Below are 19,583 nucleotides of genomic sequence, written 5' to 3' on the forward strand. Positions count from 1 at the left end.
TCAAACTCTTACCTCCTATGTGGAAGGCATTGGTCTTTTGCCTATTGAACCACCCCTCAGGATTGAGTACCCATGATTTTCCTGAGTGAATACGAATCAAGTCATTCTCCAACCTATATCCCCAATGAAGCAACCATCGAACCCATCCTCCACAAACACCACTAGGAAGTTTCAGTGAAACAAATAAGATTCATAGCATTATATAGAAGCCGCATGGATATACATTAGAGTGCATGCCATTACATGGATGCAAAAAGAACGAATCTGGGGGAAAAGGGGCAGAAGAAGAAAAAATTTGCCACATGGCTTATCCTAATTCCCTAATCATTCTCTAGGCATCCAAGGTGTCTTATTTGCCATGTCAATTTTCCACATGAGAATGAGAGCCATCAAAATGCATTTGTCACCATTTGTGGTGACACAATGATTTCCCTATAATAAATCCCCTTGAGAACTATCAAAAAATGGTTCCAGGCTTCGCTCGCACTGTTTGGGTCTAGGGTTCCCAAAATAAGATTAGAAACCAAACCGGTTGTCAATGTCTCCTTCCTCTTCACTACTGAAAGATCCAACCAGCTCACTATCCTCTTCATCACCCTCAGTTATGATCTCCAAAATTCCTGTACCACCATCATCAATGCCAAACTCTCCATCATCATCATCATCCTCCATTTCATCGTCGTCTATACTCTCATCATCCTCATCATTGGTCATATCATCACCATCACTATCCATGTCATTATCCAGGTCAGTCCCCAAAATTGGATCCTCATCTGCTTCCGAATCATCGTCGTCGTCTTCTTCCTCAGTTTCAGCATCATCGGGATCTGAATCATCATCAGTGGGTCGCCTTCGTCCTATCTCATAGAGCCTTGCAGAAGCAAACATCTCCTCATGGTCATCCATAGATACCAAACCAACAAAAGAATCAGTTGGCTCTACGGCAAAATCAAGGACACAACGATCAACTGGCACTGTGGCAATGTCTGAGTAGCTAACAGCATCCACAGTGCGGAAAGCAGAAAAAAGTGGGTGCCTGACACGTCGGGTGTGTACTGCTGATGTTATATCCACAAGATTCCTCCTGAGGATAGCATAAATTACATCCCCATGTCCATTAAATGTTATGACTGTCTGGTCCAAAGATGGTACACTGCGGAGAAGCTTGAATTTTCTGAGATCCCATACTTCTGAATTTATGATCACCTACAAACGTCGCATCAGTTAGAAGTTATTTAAGGAAAGTCACAGATATAAGACTCATCATTCCGTGAAAGCGAAAGGAACTGATTACGTGAAGCTACTTGTTTTCCTCATAAATGCACACTTAACTACTTTCAGGGAGAAAAAGAAGCTCACACATACCTCATTTCCAGCAGGATGGAATCCACCACCCCCATAATCAGTAAACTGATCAAAACGATGAACGGGGCCAGGACCCCGCCGATCCCATAAGACTCCATTCCATAGTAGCATTGTATCCGATGGGCTAAAATGTATAAGGGACTGTACATGTCCTCTGCCTGGGCCTGAAGAAACTGTGATGGTATCAGAGAGCTTCAGTTCCTCATTGTAGGTCTGGATGTCATACAAGAAAACTTCACGCCTGGATGACTCTGATGATAGGGCCGCAAATGTGGTCCCTGAGTTACTGAACCGTGCCAACTTGCGTCCATCAAATGTATTCAAAGGGCCTCCTGAAATTGAAGATGCATTCCACAATCGTACATCATAAGTTCCTGAAGACAGAATCAGTTGGCTATCCCCACACAGGGCCGACTGAACATGTGAAACTGGTGACTGGTGGCTTGTAGAGGTCTCCAGTACATTTCCACCATTTGAGTCAAAAATCTTGAGCTCACCAGAATGGCTGCCAGTCACTATCTGTGAGGAATCTCCCAAAAAAGCAATGCATGTCAGGAGCGTAGCATCATCCCGGCAAGTGCGCCATGGCCTAAATCTGCTGTAGACAAACTGACGATCCCTACGATCTCCTTGGATTCCACCATAATGGTTCCTGAACTCACGTGTGTTTAGCCTAGCTGTCACATTTGCAGGTGCATCAAGACTTCTTCTTGGTTCAGGACACACATGTGGCTGTAAAAGAGAGAGCGGAGGTAATGTGGTTATTGGAGCAGGACATTGGCGATGCTGGTGCTTCAGATACTGGACCACAAGAGAGTCTAGAGTGACTCGTTCTGTGTTATTCGGTAGTGAGTCAGCAACGAGACCAGGCTGAGAGTAAGAGGGTGTAACCTGACCTATAGGGGTACTATTTAACTGACCATCATCCAAATTATCAACGACACCTGCGGTCAAGCGCCCCCATTGATCTCGATGACAACAGCTTGGTGTGATGGAAAAACCAATGGAATCCATTGTTTGAGTGTTTCTACGGACAACAGGGGGAGTCTGGAATATTGGAGATCGAAACACATGCTCACCAGTCATTTGTCGCTTCCCTGGTGAAGAAAATCCACTATCCCTTGAATCCGTTAGTTTCCGTTTCATTGGTAACACAATAGGGGACTTAAATTGGATTTCTTTTTCTCCAGAAGGCTTTACAACAGACACTGCTGAAGTGTCTGACCCCCCAGAGGATGTGGCTAAATTCTTTGAGGAAGTGGGCATCTTGCTGGCTGATAGTGGATCAAACAGAGGCTGGTTTTTTGAATGAAAACTGAGATTAGATGAGAAAACCAGTGTTTTCTTCTTGGAGGAAGACATAACTGAATCACTCTTTAGGCTAGAATCCTCATCCCGTACTGTTGGGATTGATGTATCTGAAAGAAACCCAGTGCGACCAGATGGCCACTGAATATGAGTGTGAGGAGTTTCTTGAACAGAAGTTTGGTGTAGGACTGAAGGTTGTGGGCCCATAGATGGTAAAGGTGTCAAGTGAGCCTCTTTTAGCAATGATGAAGCAGCATTGGTCAAGCCGGATGCTTGAAGGTGTTCATGTATAAGAAGTAAAAGCTCCCTGAGATTATCAAAAAGGAGTGAAACAAAGCAGAACAAAATTGGGGTATAACTATAAAATAAATAAATAAAGTGAAAAATACCTGGAATGGTAGGTTATAGGAGTAGCGGCAGCTATAGCTGCTCTTTCTATACGCCTCAAAGTTGGGGCAGCAGCATCAGTAGCTGCTAGCGTGCTTGCACGTCCTGAATTTGTCACAATCTGCAGGATAAGGATAGGTGTATGTCATAAAATGATTTGTCTCGTAATTTTACCATGGCAATCTAAATTTCACACCCAGCATAACCAGATAAAAATTGTGAAAATCAATACAAGATATAGTCACTAAATAGTTCAATTCAGAGCCTCATAACAAGAAACCAACGTGTTCCACCATTAAGCACACCTAGAAATGAATGTTCCGCAGGATAAGGATAGGTGTATGTCATAAAATGATTTGTCTCATAATTTTACCATGGTAATCTAAATTCCACACCCAGCATAACCAGATAAAAATTGTGAAAATCAATACAAGATCTAGTCAATAAATAGTTCAATTCAGTGCCTCATAACAAGAAACCAACATGTTCCACCATTAAGCACACCTAGAAATGAATGTTTTGACAGATTACTACTTTTTCCCATGCAAAGAGCATATCGTGGCCAACACAGATATCAATAGATACTTGCATTGATTGTGCATGTCGAGCATCCTGGTGCATCCCAAGTGGATGGCCCATTATCTAGTGGATTTTCCACTAGCAATTTCAGCCTCAGAACAACTGAAGGGTTGGAGTAATAGACGCCAACGAAGAAAATTCGACCAAAACAGAAATTTCAACCTTGCAAAAGGCCAAAATTTCGATGTTTCGGTCGAAATTTCAACGAAACTTCGGTCGAAACTGGACACTTTTTTCTGAAAATTGGAACTTCAATTTCCGGCCTCATATGGACTCAAAATGATTTGGATTCTTGCATACTACCTATTTCAAGCATAATAAACACAATGGAACTAGTATTTTGCCAAAAAAAAATATTGAAAATTTATCATTCAAGTATACTAACAAATGACTAGTTCCGACAAGTGCAAATTGTATTGCATACAGACATAGAATCATCAACATACATGTATTGTTTGGTAGAATGGTTACATATACAACAACTCAACAAAATAAAATGACCGACTAGATCAAGTGATGGTGTCTCACATATATTAAGTTGAAGCCTATATATCATATATGCATAAAATAAAAATACATAATTTTATAAAATAATTATTAAAATCAGAAAATGAAAAAATGGTAGCAAACAATAAAAAGATAAGTTTAACAACACACAATCATAGATCATAGTCCCAAGCTAAACATATATTAATTTCAAGGCAATACAAGATCATTTAAGGCATGAACAAAACAAAAATAAAAAAGGGGAAGCTTGGAACTGTTGGGTATGGTCATGCTTCATATTCTATCGTTGTCGGAGTTTCCTTTGTAACTGTTGTAGCTTAGGAGGTGTTTGGAGGCAAAAAAATTAGCAAAATTAGTGTTTGAAAGCAAAGGAGTTGTGAAAATTAGGTGAAAATGGGATAGAAATCAACAAAAACTAAGGAAAAACAAGTTGGAATGTTGAAATGGTCCAAATTTTGGTTGAAATGGTCGAAATGGTCGAAATCTCCGAAATTTTGGTCGAAATTTGACACTTTACCGAAATAATTGGAATTTCATTTCATTTTTTAAAAATGCAAAATTTCGACAATTTCGGTCGAATTTTCTTCTATGATGGACGCCAAAGGCGTCAAGCATACATGAAGGCACAAAGGCATCTTGGAACCTGGGACATGGAGGTCTAGGCAAGACTTAAGAGATGTGAAGCATGCTGTTTTATATGTTCAATGAGGAAAAACTTTCTCCTAATTTCACCAAGTGGAAGGATGATGTTAAATAATTACACTATCTTCATGTCAAATATCATGAACTTGATCAAATACTCCCCCATGTGTCCGCATATTCCCCACGTATTGTCGATCCATTTTTTTCATTCATCCAAGATTTTCAAATCTCTAATTTGCCAGGACAGAACTCCATGCTGAAAACTGAAAAGAGAGTAGAGAGCCTGTGTTCTACCATCAAGGGAACCATTTTTTGACAAACCACCAAGGAAAAACTATGCCTATCACACAAGTCACAAGACTAAAGAGCAAATAAAAGAAAAACTAGATCCTAACTACAGTTGTTAAAGTATAAACATTGATCCTAAATCTTTGGGAAGTGTCCCGTACATAGTACAATGTCAAAAAAACCTTCCATTGGCACCTCCCCTAAAACTGTCACATGGAGAGTAACTTTGGAATCAAAAAGCTTTAAACTTGGAACAACAAAGACAAAACATCTAGTGGATAACTTTGGTCATGATCAGACAGACGATGAGGTGGTGGAACTTGATGAGGAGATTGCACAATGATTAATTTAGGTATAGTGGCCCAATCATAAATACGAACGAAATGATACAAAGGAAAATGTTTCCTAAAGAATAAAAATAGGGTCGACAAAGTAGAGAGGTGTGTCCGGTCTTATGTCATCGACATATTCCTATAAAGCTCATAAGAAATTCTATAAGACCTTCATAATTAGCTATAATGTATGGTGCATGATGTAGGTCTGTTAAAAATCACCAAAATAAATAAACTCAGTGTAGCAAAAATGAGGATGCTAAGATGGATAAAGAGCAAAATTAGGAAGGACAAGGTAAGGAATGATCATAGAAAGCTGGTCTAAGAGTAGCTCTAATAAATGATAAGCTACGAGAAAGTCGACCGAGGTACCATGGCCACATTCAACATAGACCTTTAAATATCCTTGATGCAACCAGAGTTGACCCCCCCAAAAAAAAATTATTATTAGCCCCGAAAACCAAACCCAAAAGGCCGACTTTAAAGCAGGCCGAATACCCCATGGGTATTTTGGTCATTTTACCAGCCCTTTCGGGCTCAATAAGATTTGGTTGGAATCCTTTCGATCCAAGGGTCATAGATCTATCTTTATTTTTTTTAATTTGGATCAGTATTGTATGAGATATGACAGAGTCCTACTGTAGTCTAGAGTCCCAATCGGAATCTAATTCAAGAAAAATCCATCCGGATAATTACCTATTTATTTTGCAGGTTTATTTAGAAGATTCCTTTTGATTGGTATTCAGTTGTAAAGGGAATTCTAATCCTAAGTGGATTGCCTAGTTAGAGTCCAAGTCTGATTAGTTAGCAGAGTCCAAGTCGGGTCTAAATAAGCATAAGTTGTAAAGCTATAAATAGACCCTTTTATTATGAATAAAGGAAATCTGGAATTTAAGAAAAATCTTGGGCCGTGTGGGAGGAAACCCTTGCAGCCTAGACTGGAGTAATTCTTGAGAAATTTCAGCAAGTTCCAGCAGCTTCATCATCTTCCTCAACAGTTCTCTTCCAACAAGAACAGTCACAGCCCCTTCCCCCTTCTTTCCCAGTAAGATCTGTCCCCACCATCAACAACCCTTCCCCCCAGCACCTCTCCTTCCTTTGTCCCACTTACTTTCCCCATTCTGGAACCAGCACCAGCATAGGGATCCGGGAAAACGCCATTGCAGGACTTCTCTGAAGTTGCAGAATTTTCTGCAATTCTTGTCTCCCTTCTCTTCTCATGACAGCAGCCCCAACCTTCCCCCTCTCTCTTGCGGCAGCAAGAAGCCAGCCCCCTTTCCCCCTTTTCTTGCTGCAGACTAAGGGTGTCAATCGGTACGGTTTCGGTAATTCGGTACGGTACCAACTTTGAATACCTCGAACCAAAACCGTACCGAATTTGTACGGTACGGTACGGTTTTGATATTTGCAAAAACGGTCCGGTACGGTTTCGGTATGAAAAAACGGTTTTAATATAGTTTATAGCGCGGTCCGGTACGGTTTCGTTATACAATCGGTTTCACACTTTCACGCACTGTCGCACCAATCAAGATAACTGCGCCAAATGAGTGAATGACCAGCCTAATTAGATACACTCACGGTTATTGACTTGAGTCACTCAAAAATGCAAACGAATTGTGTACTGAATCATGATTAATCGAAAATTCTAGTTGCTGTATTTTTTATTCTTTTCACAATATATATATATATATATATTAACAATATGCTTTGTCCGATCTGAATAGAAGAACATAAAAACTATATGTTCACAAATTCTTCACCATGTTCTTCATACTATCAAAGAAAGACAGAAGAACAAATTACAATTTAATGATCCCATCACCCATCTAAACTTGTAAAATGTATTGAACATGAAGGGGAGTGTCCCAAAGTTAAAAGTACTACAATTCTGGGTATGGGCATTCAACCAAGACCGTTGTTTACTCCATTAAAAGTCTTCACTTGAGAAGAAAGAGACACTTGCTCCAAAGATATGGATGTTTAGGTCATGCTGCTCGTGATCGAGAAAAGAAAATTACAGTGGGATCCTCTCACCTACTACCATAAGAAAAACTAAAACTAAAACAACCCAAAAGATCAAAAGGAAATCCATGAGTAATACAAATGGAGTTCGACTGACCCAACTTAAAAAGAATCTCTTTTTTGAGTGACAGATGAAATAATTCGAAAATGTAATCCAAATGCAGCTCCAATTAAAGTTTGATGAAAAGGAAAGCTAGATAACGTTTAATCGAATGGTTCGTAATGTTTACCAGGTGATACATAAATTTCCCAATTGTTTGGCATTGACCAAAACCGATCGCTAAAACCTAGAAATTTGAAAACTTTAAAACTAAAACAAGATGTGAGGAAAACCGATCGGTTGAACAATTGAAAATCTTGTCAATAACCCCAAGAGAAAAAAGAAGAAGAAGAAATGAAATCGAAACCAGCAGCAACATGAATCATTCAAGAAGGCGAAGAAGTAGAAGAAGGAGAAACAGAGTAAAGGAAGAAGGAAGCGTACATTGAAGATGAGACTTTTGTTTTCGGCTTCCCAAGCAAGTCCTCAACTTCAGTCTTCAGGCTCACGATTTCTGCTTTGCACGATGAAACTCATGTAGTCATGTGAGACGAAGACGATGAGAGATTGAGAGATGAGAGATTGAGACTTGAGAGATGAGTGAAGACACCGAAGACAACGAACTGACGAAGAGGCGAAGAGTGAATGAGAATTGCATATTCGAAGCCTAGCCCTAGGGCAAACTAAACTAGAGCCTAGTGTAAAATTACAATTTAACCATGATTTTTGGTGCGGAATCGGTACAAGCAATTCGGTCCGATTCGGTTCTGTACCATTGGTATGTGCATATGAAACCGGAACCGAACCGAATTTTCAAATTCGGTTTCGGTCCGTACCGGACCGAATTTTAAACGGTCCGGTATTAGGCGGCACGGTCCGGTACGGTTTAACGGTTCCGGTCCATAGTTGACACCCTTACTGCAAACCCTCCCCTCCCCTTTTCTTGATTTTATTCTCCCTCTTTTTTTCCTTCCCAAAATTCTCGCCACAGGATTACCAAAAAGAATAAACAAAACAAAACAGAAAAGAAAAGAAAGAAAGAAAGAAGAGGGAAGAAATATCAATATCCTTGAAGTTCCAAGAACCCACCCCATACCCAACCACAAACTTCTACTCCCCCTTCTTTTCCCAACTACGGGTCCTTTTCCTTGCCCATAAAATTTTGGGTATCTCAAACCCTAAATTATCCAAATCTATCCCATCCATTTGATTGTTGAACACCCTAAACCCTACCCATACCAATTTTGTAAAGCCTAAGATATTCCCTCCTGTTTCCTACCAATCCTAGTGCATCCCATCCCTTTCCTACAAACCTTAGTTTATCCAATCACTTACCATTTACTTCCTTAAACCGAGATACACAACGTATTATCCTTTCACTTCACCAAAACCATCCCATATCCCATAGTTTTAATGATCACAAACGCACCTAAAACCCAACACGTTCAGTTTTGTTAAGCCAACTATTACTCAAGATTCTTCTCCAAACCATCCCATAAATAACTCCTAACTGTATTGATAGCTTAATTATTTGCTGTTTCTTATTATAGAGAATCCTGAAAGATCTAACCCGCACCCTGGGTTACATCAGTCCCTGTATGGAGAAGTGATTTAATTCAAGTCAAAGCAATTAGAAGAACTAGAAGCAGGCTTAAGACACCGTAAGAGGAGGTGAGAAAGGATATATGTTGCTTACGGCTAGTGTCTAGTATGGTCTCGAATAGAGCTGATTAGAAGACAAGGATCCGTGTAGCTGACCCCATTTCCTTGGGACAAGGCTTGTTATTGTTGTTGTTGTTAGCATGCTGTCATAATGTTTACACTAGGATAACTAGAGCAAAGTTGGATTTTCAAATGTCAAGTTTAAAAACTAAACCAATGCAACACTCAAACCCAACCCCCAACTCCCACCAGGAAGGGGGGGAGCCAAACCAACTCAACTTCACAACAGACAAACTGCTGTGTACCGCTTTGGTAGTCCTGGACTCCCAAGAGTGGGCTTACTTATCAGCATATTCGAATTATAACTCAAACGTGACAATCAGAAGGGAATTTGTGGTCAACCTGGCCACAAAAGTCAGGTTTCATCCACATGCAGAAACTGTGTGCCAACTAGAAAGTATATCTAGGTAGCCCTACTAAGAAATATTCACCAGAATCTTGCTCAATTTAAAAAATAAAAAGATAGAAGTGATGTTGTTCAAAGCTACAAACCAGAGCAATCATCGCTTAAAAAACTAATGCATAATACTCATAAATGATAAACATAGCACGACTCACATAAAACAGCTACCAAAGCATAACAGTAACACGCTACTATAAAAATTACAAGCGATCAGCCAGCCACACTAAACCAACAAAGACAATAACAAAGTTTAAAGAAATCAATATGCAATATTTTCAAATGAGCCAGCATAGCTCTTTTCACAGAACCCAAGGAGCCCCTAACACAAAAACAGAGCTTGATTTAATCAGTTTGCAATATCATGAATTACTGCAGCAAGCTCTAGTTACTCAACCTGAAGGAGCCCCTCAGGCTGCAATCATTGAACAAAAGATGAGGACTTTTTGTTTCTCCCAAACCCTCTCTTCTTACTGAACAGAAGCACTAAGAGGTGCAAGATGTATACCCCAGTCATATAGAATGACGTACAATGGGGATATTTCTCACGACTTCCAACTAGAGAGTCAGTCTTGATGCTCAGCAAGAAAAACAATGCAAGGTCCAGTAAAGAAAAAGCATTTTTTTCAGTTTCACATTCGTGACTACACACTGAAGAAAACAAGAAAGATGTTCCCACACAACACCGATGAAGGCTATAGTTTAATAAGTTACAACTCAAATCATGGCTGACCTGTATATATATAAAATACGTATGTGTGAATATATATAAACATAAATATATACACACACACACACTCAAATATGCACCAAAAAAACATACATATACACACAAAAAAAAGACAATTAATAGGTATCAACGTGATTTTGCAATGTATTTTATCCTTCACCCCAAGAACAAAGTTGGGAAAGCATTTTCTCCAGCACGCATGGTTATGCTCAAATTTTATTTCCACAAGAACATGCACAACAGAAGTCATAAATCTGAAATTAAGGTCTTCACTGCTTACCCCAATCAACTCTATTGCTACTTGGGCAAGTTCTGTTTGCCACCTGCCCTGCTCTTGACCAGACATCTGGTTGCCTGAATCTCGAATAAGCTCCGAGAGTTTCTTGCCCACCTACAACACCATTTCAAATTTAAAGATTCAGATCAAAGACCCATTTGAATACTTGGATAAATATAGAGAGTACAGAGAGTACATCCGTATAGACAATACAGCAACACAACCCAACACCAGTGCCCCCCCCCCCCTCCCGGCCCCAAAAAGAAATATATATATATATATATATATATATAAGATGTCGAAGAAGGAGCACAAGAGAAAAATAGCAAGAAACCATTTGTAGAGACGCAAGAAAACAAGAATCCTCAATGGAGGACAAACCAAAAACAAAAGCACAGCAGATAAATAGAAAGAAACCCAATCAATAAGAAACAAACTCCCACCCACAGTCCCCCATAAACGCACACCAATAAAAGCAAAAGAGAACAAACAAGACAGTAATGCCATGGGGCCCCCATGGCACCTAAAAGGAGGAGGACCATTTAGTTGCCTTTCTGTGTGTTGTCCAAAGCTAATCCCCAGTCAATAATCACTGCTATAGTGAAACTAAAATAGAAAAGAACTGTCCCACCAAAAAAAAAGTCAAGGCTTTTGACTTGGTGACAGCTTTTTTGTTGCATAGCCAGATGCTCAAGGCACCTTGTACAAAATCAAAAGGTACAAATCTGGTTCTACTAGACGGGCATTAAACATTTTTCTTTTTCTTTCTTTCTTCTTTTTTTTTCTTTTTTTTTTTTTTTTTTTTTTTTTTTTTTTTTTTTTTTTTTTTTTTTTTTTTTTTGGGTGTGTGTGTGGGGGGGGGGGGGGGGGATGAACAGTTCAGATGTATAAATAAACTAGCTAAAACTCCCCTAAACAGCTTTCTTTCAAAACCAATGGTGCCACTATTAGCAACGAAAAAATAGTGGTGCATTAACTTATAACCAACCAGCATATTAGAAAGGAGCAACTATTATAGTGGAATATCACTCACTTGAAGCTTTGTGAGAATATGTGCAATTGATTCATCCCTGGCTAAACCAAGCAGGACTCGGCAGGCGAGAGCACGTATGCAGTCAAGAGCAGCAGGAGGTGTGAGAATACGAGGATGGAGAAGATGCAAAAGAACCTTTATTCCATTGTTGGTGCGAACAGCCTCCCTTGCCTGACGATACCCTTGTTCTAACATTGCAGCAAGGCCAGCACAGCCTGTACCAGGACCTAAGGATATCCTACGATCTCCCACCACCCAGGATGTGACAGTAGGAACAGCTGCTTGTGAATTACCTGGTGTACTAGATACTGCTGAGACACCACGCTCCACATTAGCAGATTCACCATTCCGCTCCCTGGACTCATTCTGAATGGACAAGGAAACACTGCGGTCCGAGACATTTCTTTCAGCAAGCCTTTCCCTGTTCTCCACAGCAGAACCATTTGAGGTCTGAACAGAAACAGACTGCTGACCTTGAGGGAGCACAGGTGGCTTGTTACTAATTGAAGGGGGTGGGCAGACAAGATTAACCAACACATTTAGTGCTGGCTGAATAACCTGCCAAAAAAAAAAAAAAACATCTGATAACGCAAAACCATCAAAGTGAGAAAAACAAAAAATAAACCAACTAACTTAAAGAGGCACATTGTAAAACCCAAAAATCAGAAAAATACGACACATAAGATTTTTACCTCAGGATCTACATACCCAGCACCATTTGCCGCATCTAAGATAACTGCCATACCAACACGATCATTGCTTAATTTATCATTTACAATATGTTTGCGGCTATTAGGTACCAATGTAATGATGTGAAGAACACCCAATGCATACTGAGCCAAGTCATGCAAGTAGCGCTCAACAGTTGGTGCCTAAGTAATAAATCAGTCAGTCACTCAACTTAAATATGATAAGATGCAAAATGGACACAACAAAAAGAAGAAAGTTAAAAAGTTAAAAAATAAATAAATAAAAAAGACGAATGGCAATTACACACTTGACATAGTTCCAACAAAATAATATGCCCATCGGATAAATAAATAAATAAATAAATAAAAAGGAATGGCAATTACATACTTGACATAGTTCCAACAAAATAATATGCCCACTGGATGCTAAGAACTTGTCCACTGCTGGCCAGCGAGCTCTAACAACGGCAGAGCCAAGCTTTCGATCCCGCTGTATTTGTAAAAACACAACATCCATGGCCTCATTACTGATGTCAAGTGGCTTGTAGGCAGCTCTCGCACTTGGAATATGTCGGTTGGCACTTCGAGTTTTGTTAGGACGAAGGGAGTCTACAAGCAGGAGAAGGTGTGCCCTGAAGTACTGCCGCAAAGCAACACAAGTGTGATAAGCTATTTGCTTCTCCGATGCAGTCAGCACCTCAGCAGGTGATTGGTCAGTTCGAAGAGATCCCAGATTGGACAAACCCAGTGTCCCAGAATTACCGCCAGACCTCACTGAGGCAGCACCATGTAAGAGGTTTAGAAATTTCTGTAAACCATCCTGTGCATCAAAAGAGTCCACAATTGCTCTGAAGACAAATGCAGCAGCAAAAAAGATAGCAGCATTTTTTTTGGCTAGATCTTGAGGGCACTCAAAAAGCTGAAGAGCGAGCTCAACTACTTGGTTGACAATATCAGGAGGAAGAGCGCATACACGTTCCATAATTCCCTGAAGAGATAACCTCCAAAGCAAGAATCTTTAGGTCAAAAGAGTCAAGAAATGCAGGTAACGAAAATTAAATCAAATAATAGCAGATTACATATGCACCCCCAGGTTTGCAACTGTATGCTTAGATCCCTTGAATGTTTTTCTATTACATTTACATCCCCTATGTTTCAAATATGAATCAACCTTACCCCTACCGTCAAAATAATAAGGGTAAGTGATGACTCAGCAACTACTACATTTTTTTCAAGTTCCTTTTTGCCCTCCTTTAACCTCAAACCCATTCCGTTCTTTAGGAAAGATAGGGAAAAGACCAAAGAGGGGAAGACCATTTTGTCTTCCATTGGTGGGTTGCAACAACTAATTCTAGGAAAATTTCAATTTTTTCTAACTTGTAAAAAAATTCACTAAGGTCAAATATGTCTTTTTCTATTTAAAACTATCTTAAGCACAAGGGAAAATTTTTAATTAAAAAAAATTTAGGGGGTGTCAAACCCAAGAGGTGTACATGTAATTTTCTCACAAAAAATAAAAATGTCGACCTCATTAACAAGATCTGGTTAGCCATTATTTTGATTTACCTGAGAACCAATAGTAAATAAGCAGGATGAAAGACCAAAGAAAGTCTGAGTAACTCTAGGGACGGCAAGAAGTTTTTGCATGCCACCACGATCGACAAATAATGCAGCAAATTTACGATGGGCAGCTAAAGCACAAATTAGCTTCAGCACATCAGGTAGAAGACCAGTGAAAGCAGCAGTTTGTTTCTTTTTGGAACTTCGTTGCAGTAGTGCAAGACAGACATCCACTCCCTTTTCATAAAGAACAGGACCCAGGACTTCAACATATTCTCCAAGTATCTCAAGACATTGAATACAGTACTTTTCTCTCAACAGTGCAAGAGAGTCACTATCCAAAACAAACAAACCATCCAACTCCTCGTCTTTCTCTGGTTCTGTGACCTTTGAACAAATAGAATCCTCATTGGAATTACTGGAGCTCCTGTCAAACAACTAAAATCTATAGGACCCACTGTACTGCAAACTATTAAGGCATAAACAAAGAAATTACAAAGCTGGTTCTACTACCTTGAGACCTCAGTTGCATTGGCAGCATCTATAACAGTTGATGCTGCTTTTGATGCAGCTAAAACTGCAGCCTCTTCACTATTTGTACTATTGAATTCCTACATATGAAAGGATCAAATTACAATACTTGTTAGAAGGAAATAATTAAAATTAAAAATATATAAAAAGTAAAAATAGAAGAGACAAACCAATTCAATACTCACCTCTAAAGCAGCAGTCTTCACAAGTTCAGCAGCAGCATCACCAGCTGCCTTCATTGCCTCTGCAGATGCATTAGCTGCTCCGGCTTCAGCTTCAGCTGCTCTAACTGCATTCTTTACCAGATCAGAGATATCCCTCGTGCCAACTTTGCATTCTTGAAAACGATCATCATTATCCTCTATTGATACAACAAATCCATCAGCACCAGTCCTTCCTGAAGAGTTTTTGGAATCAGATACTCTCTTGAGATCTTGATTTCTCATTAGACTCCTCTCCCTGACACCCCGATTTTGTCCTCCTGATCGTACTCCAGATCCTAGAGGGACTGAAGCTCTTTCATCGTCCACAGCTCCTTCATTAACCCTTCCCTTTCCTCTACTCCTTCCCCACGCACGGTTTGTCCTGCGCCTTGATGAATCATCTATGACATTCTCTTCAGCAACTTCATCTCTCATGGATCTACCTGTACCATATCTATCGCCAAAATGTTCCCTCCCATCAAGCAAATCATGATTTTGCCTTCTTTCCTCGCTAAGTTGTCCAACATCATCCTTATCTATCTCAAGCACATCAACCTCCTGGGGCAAATCATCCACATGTTCTCGAGATCTTAATGATTCTCTTCCATCACCCAAACACTCCTCATCTCGGGATTGCCGCACACTTTTGCTTCTATCAAGATCCCTGTCCCCATTTTGATCATCTAACAATCCCTCGTCTACTAACCTAGGACCATCTAACTGAGTGGCATCCATAACCTGCCGGAACCTACCCCTACTTTCTTCTCTACCTTTTATGCAAGTACTAGATGTATTTTTATTTTCTGTAAGATAACTAGCATCTTTTTGACTTGTACTTGTTTCCCCAAGAACCCTTGTGCGAAGAAAACGCATAAGCTTGGCCGACAATCCGGACGTTAACACATCTTCGACAACTTGACCTCCACTGAAATTATCATCCAGAAAATATCAGAGACAAAACAAACAGGATAGACAAGAAATCAGAAAGTGTCATGGGTTTGAGTCTGTAGACAGCCTCAGTGCAAAAGCAAGGGTAAGGCTGCTTACATTTTGACAGTCCCCAGCCCCTTCAGTGGCAGGTTCCTCATGCATTAAGTATGCCCTTTTTCAGACAGGAAATCAGGAAGAAAGACGCTCATAAATACATACCCAATTAAGCATAAAGCAAGAAGTCCAGTAGAATATGTTCTCAGCATTTCAGAATCTGTGGGTGTATCTATCCTTGAATTATTCTTTATATTGCATTCATCACCAAAAGAGCTGGAATTGTCATCCAGCACCCACCGCTTGATGTTCTCCAGAACAGCATCTTCAAACACATGAGGATACTGCAGAAATTTGCACATCATTCATTTCCCCAATAAGTCAAGCATTTCATGTCAACATTTGTCTCACATCAAACAGAAAATAAACACATATACATCAAACAACTTTACCATTGAAGTCGCCGAACAGCTAAGAAGTACCCTTGCAGAAGTTGCTCGGATGCTTGTGGAGTATCTAGATTCCGTAAGAAACTTACACGATATAAGCTCATAAAAATCATCGTTCTCCTGAGTTAGTAAAGAAGGAGGAAGAATTACACGTCAATACCCCTGCTAAACCATTAACTATCACAAGAACTTCTATTACCACAAAACTCCAAGATTTGGCATATTTATATTAAATGCAAGTCATAAAAGCTGAAAGTAGTTACCCGGATCAAGTTCCCTAGCCTTCCAATATTATGAGATGCCCGTCCATTAGCAACAGATGAATGACCTGATTCCTCCATGTATCTGAATAAAGAAATAATACCCATGTCAAAATGAAGCTTCAAGCACGAAAGCAATGCAGCTATAATAAAAGCAGCATTAAGCTATCAACATCTTTCGAGAAATCCTAACCTATACATGGCAGTATGTGGAAAGCTCAGTTATCAAAGCATCGCAAAGGCATAGGCAATGGGCCATTTATTGTGATCGCAAAAAAACTAACACTTCGTTGCCCAAGGAGCGCCAATGCAATGCCTTGTGCGCCCTATTGACGCCTTATGGGCAACGCGGTCACTTTTTTTGACACTTTGTACTAAGATTTTATTTTTGGATTTTTTTAAACCATCAAAATTTATTCAATAGAACCATATATTATTGGTTGTATGCATAGCAATACCATGCAACGACAAGCATGAGATTATATAGAGATTAAAGGGTAAAATTATAAATAAAAAGAAGAAGAAACACTAATCATGGGAGATGAAAAATCTTATTACACTAAAGAAAGAGAACTACTTCTCCACAGCAACCCTATATGGTCGAGTCCACAACATTCAGGTCTGGTCGTCTTCTCCAAAGTTCCTATGTAGTGTTCTACTGCTTTCACTTTCATATTTATTATTTTATATAGAACATAATCATATGTTATTAAGCTTGTTGCTATTGTATATTCGTATTATGATGAGATGAACTTATGTTTGCTTTTTATATGATAATCTTGTACAATTATGACTCTTTTAACTTTTGTATAGCTTATAGTAGAATTGTATAAGTTTTTGGAATGCTATTTGTGCCACATAAAGTAGTTGTATTAAGAAAATGTACGCTAGAATGCTTTGTTGGCCAAGGAGACACCATGCGGCCACCTAATTGCAATATTGTTGGGAAGGCACCAAACGCCTTGCTCCCTTCATAACTATGGTGTAAGGAGAAAAACTTAACAAGTGAACAAAATAATTTAGTATGCACTAACCCATAGAGAAAGAAAATCATCGATCAGAAAGTTAGAAAGCTGATATATGTATAACTTGATAGGAACAAACTAGCAATAACTGACTCAAATTCTGTAAGTAAAGGTAATTGCATCACTTGCATGTTGCCACCTTAAGGCAAGTATCTCATGTTAAGAAATAATAAGCAGGAAAGGATTGGAAAGTTTAGGCACTACATCTTATTTCTTTGGAAGTATTGGAAGATTTAATGAAGTACGGGGATCGGACCTGTGTAACACGAGCACAGCACACATATGTAGGAGATCACAAACAAAAATATTCCATAGGCTATTTCATGAACTCCCCCCGGGGCACTGCCAAGAGATTATTGCCTTAAAGAAAGTGAACACTGCTCAAGTTTCCAAATAATACGGCAGCATAGAGAGCAGTGACGTACTGCGAGCAGTAAGATTTTGAAGCCCGGAGGGAAGGAGCAAACTTGAAAACACTAGAAGCCATCAACTCGCAGATTCTTTACCCAGAAATATTAAAAATGTCTCATATTCTGACAAATTTTAAAAAGAAAAAATTAAATAAAACAAGAACCACGTTTTATTTGAAGGCGCCCATCATTTCGAACAATGAACACCAAAGGTATCAAATAAGTGTTCACAACCAATAATCGACATTAAAGCTTGACTATACTACGAGTTACGACTCAAGTAAACTTCATAAATACCAAAATTCGACGTTATCAGAACCCTTTCTCCAACGAATTTCCACTGCCCAGAAGGAAAAAAAACCCAACTAACTCAAACCTAACTTCCCAATCGCCCATATATAACACCATCTGCCCACTGCAACCAACGTTCCCTCACTCTCGAAACTGCCGTTATCATCCACGAAACTCGCGACTTGTCGAATCAAAAGAACGCCAAAAAGAGAAAATGAAAGAAACATATCGAAAGAGAGTAATCAAACCTGGACTCTTGAGTCTCGAGAACGGAAGCCAAGGCATGAAGAAGCTTGGGGTTAGGGTTTGCCCGGGAAGATGTTATCTTTGATATTAAGTTATGTGCTTTGGTGAGCAAGGTTTCGTCCTCGCTCTCGTTCTTCGGCTCCCCTGATTCCGGCGGTGGTGGTTGCGAATCCGTTGGCGCCTCCATTAAAGTACGGATGAGTATATATTAATGAAGCTTGGTGTACCTTTTTGTTCAGAGTACCCAGAGGCTCAGTTGAGTTCTCTATTCATATGGTTTTCAGTGCTGAACACAAATGAGTATTACCTCTTCTGCAAGTGGGAGAGAGACCTGTGTGAATACTCCAGGAAGACGAAGAAGCAAACCAGCAAATAATCGAGAATACCTTCTCCACCTTAGCAGTTGTAAATGGAACCTAGATGATTTGAAGCAACGATCACTCGCACGCCTATTAATATGACTCTTTTAATCGTATTTGACTGGCCTTCGCCCTAGTGAACTTATAAATGTCAATTATATCCAAAGCGGTTCTAAATTATAGCAGGCCGGGAAGCCGGAAAGAGTCGATGCGGTCGAATAGGTAATACCTAAAAAAAAATATTTTTTTTTTATTTTAATTTTAATTTTAGGGTATGGGTCTTCATAATAGATCATGAACTAATGTTGGGCTCCTTTAGTACCATGTATTACCTTTGAATCCCAACCTGACTCGTACCATCACTCACTATTAAGTGCTTTTAAATTTCAAATCTAGCGAGACCTAAATATCTCTCAGCTTATTCACTAACAAAAATACTCCTTTTACATATCATATTTTCTTTCTAATGCCAAACTCGACGCTTTGATTCCCAGGCAACAACTCCAACTCTTGTAGTCGTGACTATCACTCTCATTGTCCCTCTCTCACCGCACCTTGCATCTCCACTTGAGTCTGCAACTGTCATCAGGATCACCGGATCAAATGCTTGCCATTGGTAGAGAAAGACAGAGGGTTTTCTTTGAAAGAAAGAAGCTCATATCAGTGATGACATGATTCCATGACGAAGAAATATATTGAGTGAGGCTTCAGTATAGTGTTTGGCGATCTCATTTGGTAAACCAAGGATCAAGGACTCCGAATTATGGGTTTTATGTTATGTGCTTTCTTCTTTGATCATCATCTTCAACCCTACCTCTGTGAGTTCATTATAAAGAGAGCAAGTAGTTTTAGAGAAAAATACAAAATTCGTTGATTGCTTTTTCGATGGGTTTGTCAAGTAGAATGACTTGGGTGTTATAGAATCCGGATCGAACGGAGGGAAA

The 19,583-nt window shown here is 39.5% G+C and overlaps 1 protein-coding gene across 3 annotated transcripts; it reads right to left on the reverse strand.

Moving 5' to 3' along the window:
• Position 1: 1 nt before the first annotated feature.
• On the reverse strand, positions 2-18,755 carry LOC149016861 (DDB1- and CUL4-associated factor homolog 1-like). Of its 3 annotated transcripts, none has more exons than XM_089154895.1 (15): positions 18,667-18,755; positions 18,283-18,592; positions 16,312-16,393; positions 16,052-16,168; positions 15,765-15,943; positions 14,598-15,540; positions 14,395-14,492; positions 13,888-14,308; positions 12,710-13,309; positions 12,325-12,504; positions 11,633-12,190; positions 10,603-10,713; positions 3,063-3,181; positions 1,366-2,980; positions 2-1,206 (listed from the first exon to the last, which is right to left on the reverse strand). In XM_089154895.1, exons 2-15 carry the CDS (start codon positions 18,465-18,467, stop codon positions 517-519), a joined length of 5,898 nt encoding a protein of 1,965 aa, XP_089011021.1. In that variant the 5' UTR covers positions 18,468-18,592; positions 18,667-18,755; the 3' UTR covers positions 2-516. The 3 variants fall into 3 exon arrangements, with proteins under 3 accessions (XP_089011021.1, XP_089011022.1, XP_089011023.1); XM_089154896.1 differs by having other exon boundaries at positions 18,283-18,507; positions 18,588-18,755; XM_089154897.1 differs by lacking the exons at positions 15,765-15,943; positions 16,052-16,168; positions 16,312-16,393; positions 18,283-18,592; positions 18,667-18,755 and adding an exon at positions 15,663-15,756.
• Positions 18,756-19,583: the final 828 nt, after the last annotated feature.

This window comes from Hakea prostrata, chromosome 5 (genome assembly GCF_041222555.1).
Source record: "Hakea prostrata isolate BN-2017 chromosome 5, UWA_Hpros_2, whole genome shotgun sequence".
Classification (NCBI taxonomy): domain Eukaryota; kingdom Viridiplantae; phylum Streptophyta; class Magnoliopsida; order Proteales; family Proteaceae; genus Hakea; species Hakea prostrata.

Coding starts and splice junctions, on each gene's coding strand:
- LOC149016861 (XM_089154895.1), bottom strand. CDS start 18,467: ATGGAGGCGCCAACGGATTCGCAACCACCACCGCCGGAATCAGGGGAG. Junction 13,310..13,887: donor TATTTACTATTGGTTCTCAG/GTAAATCAAAAT, acceptor TTATCTCTTCAG/GGAATTATGGAACGTGTATG. Junction 12,505..12,709: donor TTTTGTTGGAACTATGTCAA/GTATGTAATTGC, acceptor TTTATTACTTAG/GCACCAACTGTTGAGCGCTA.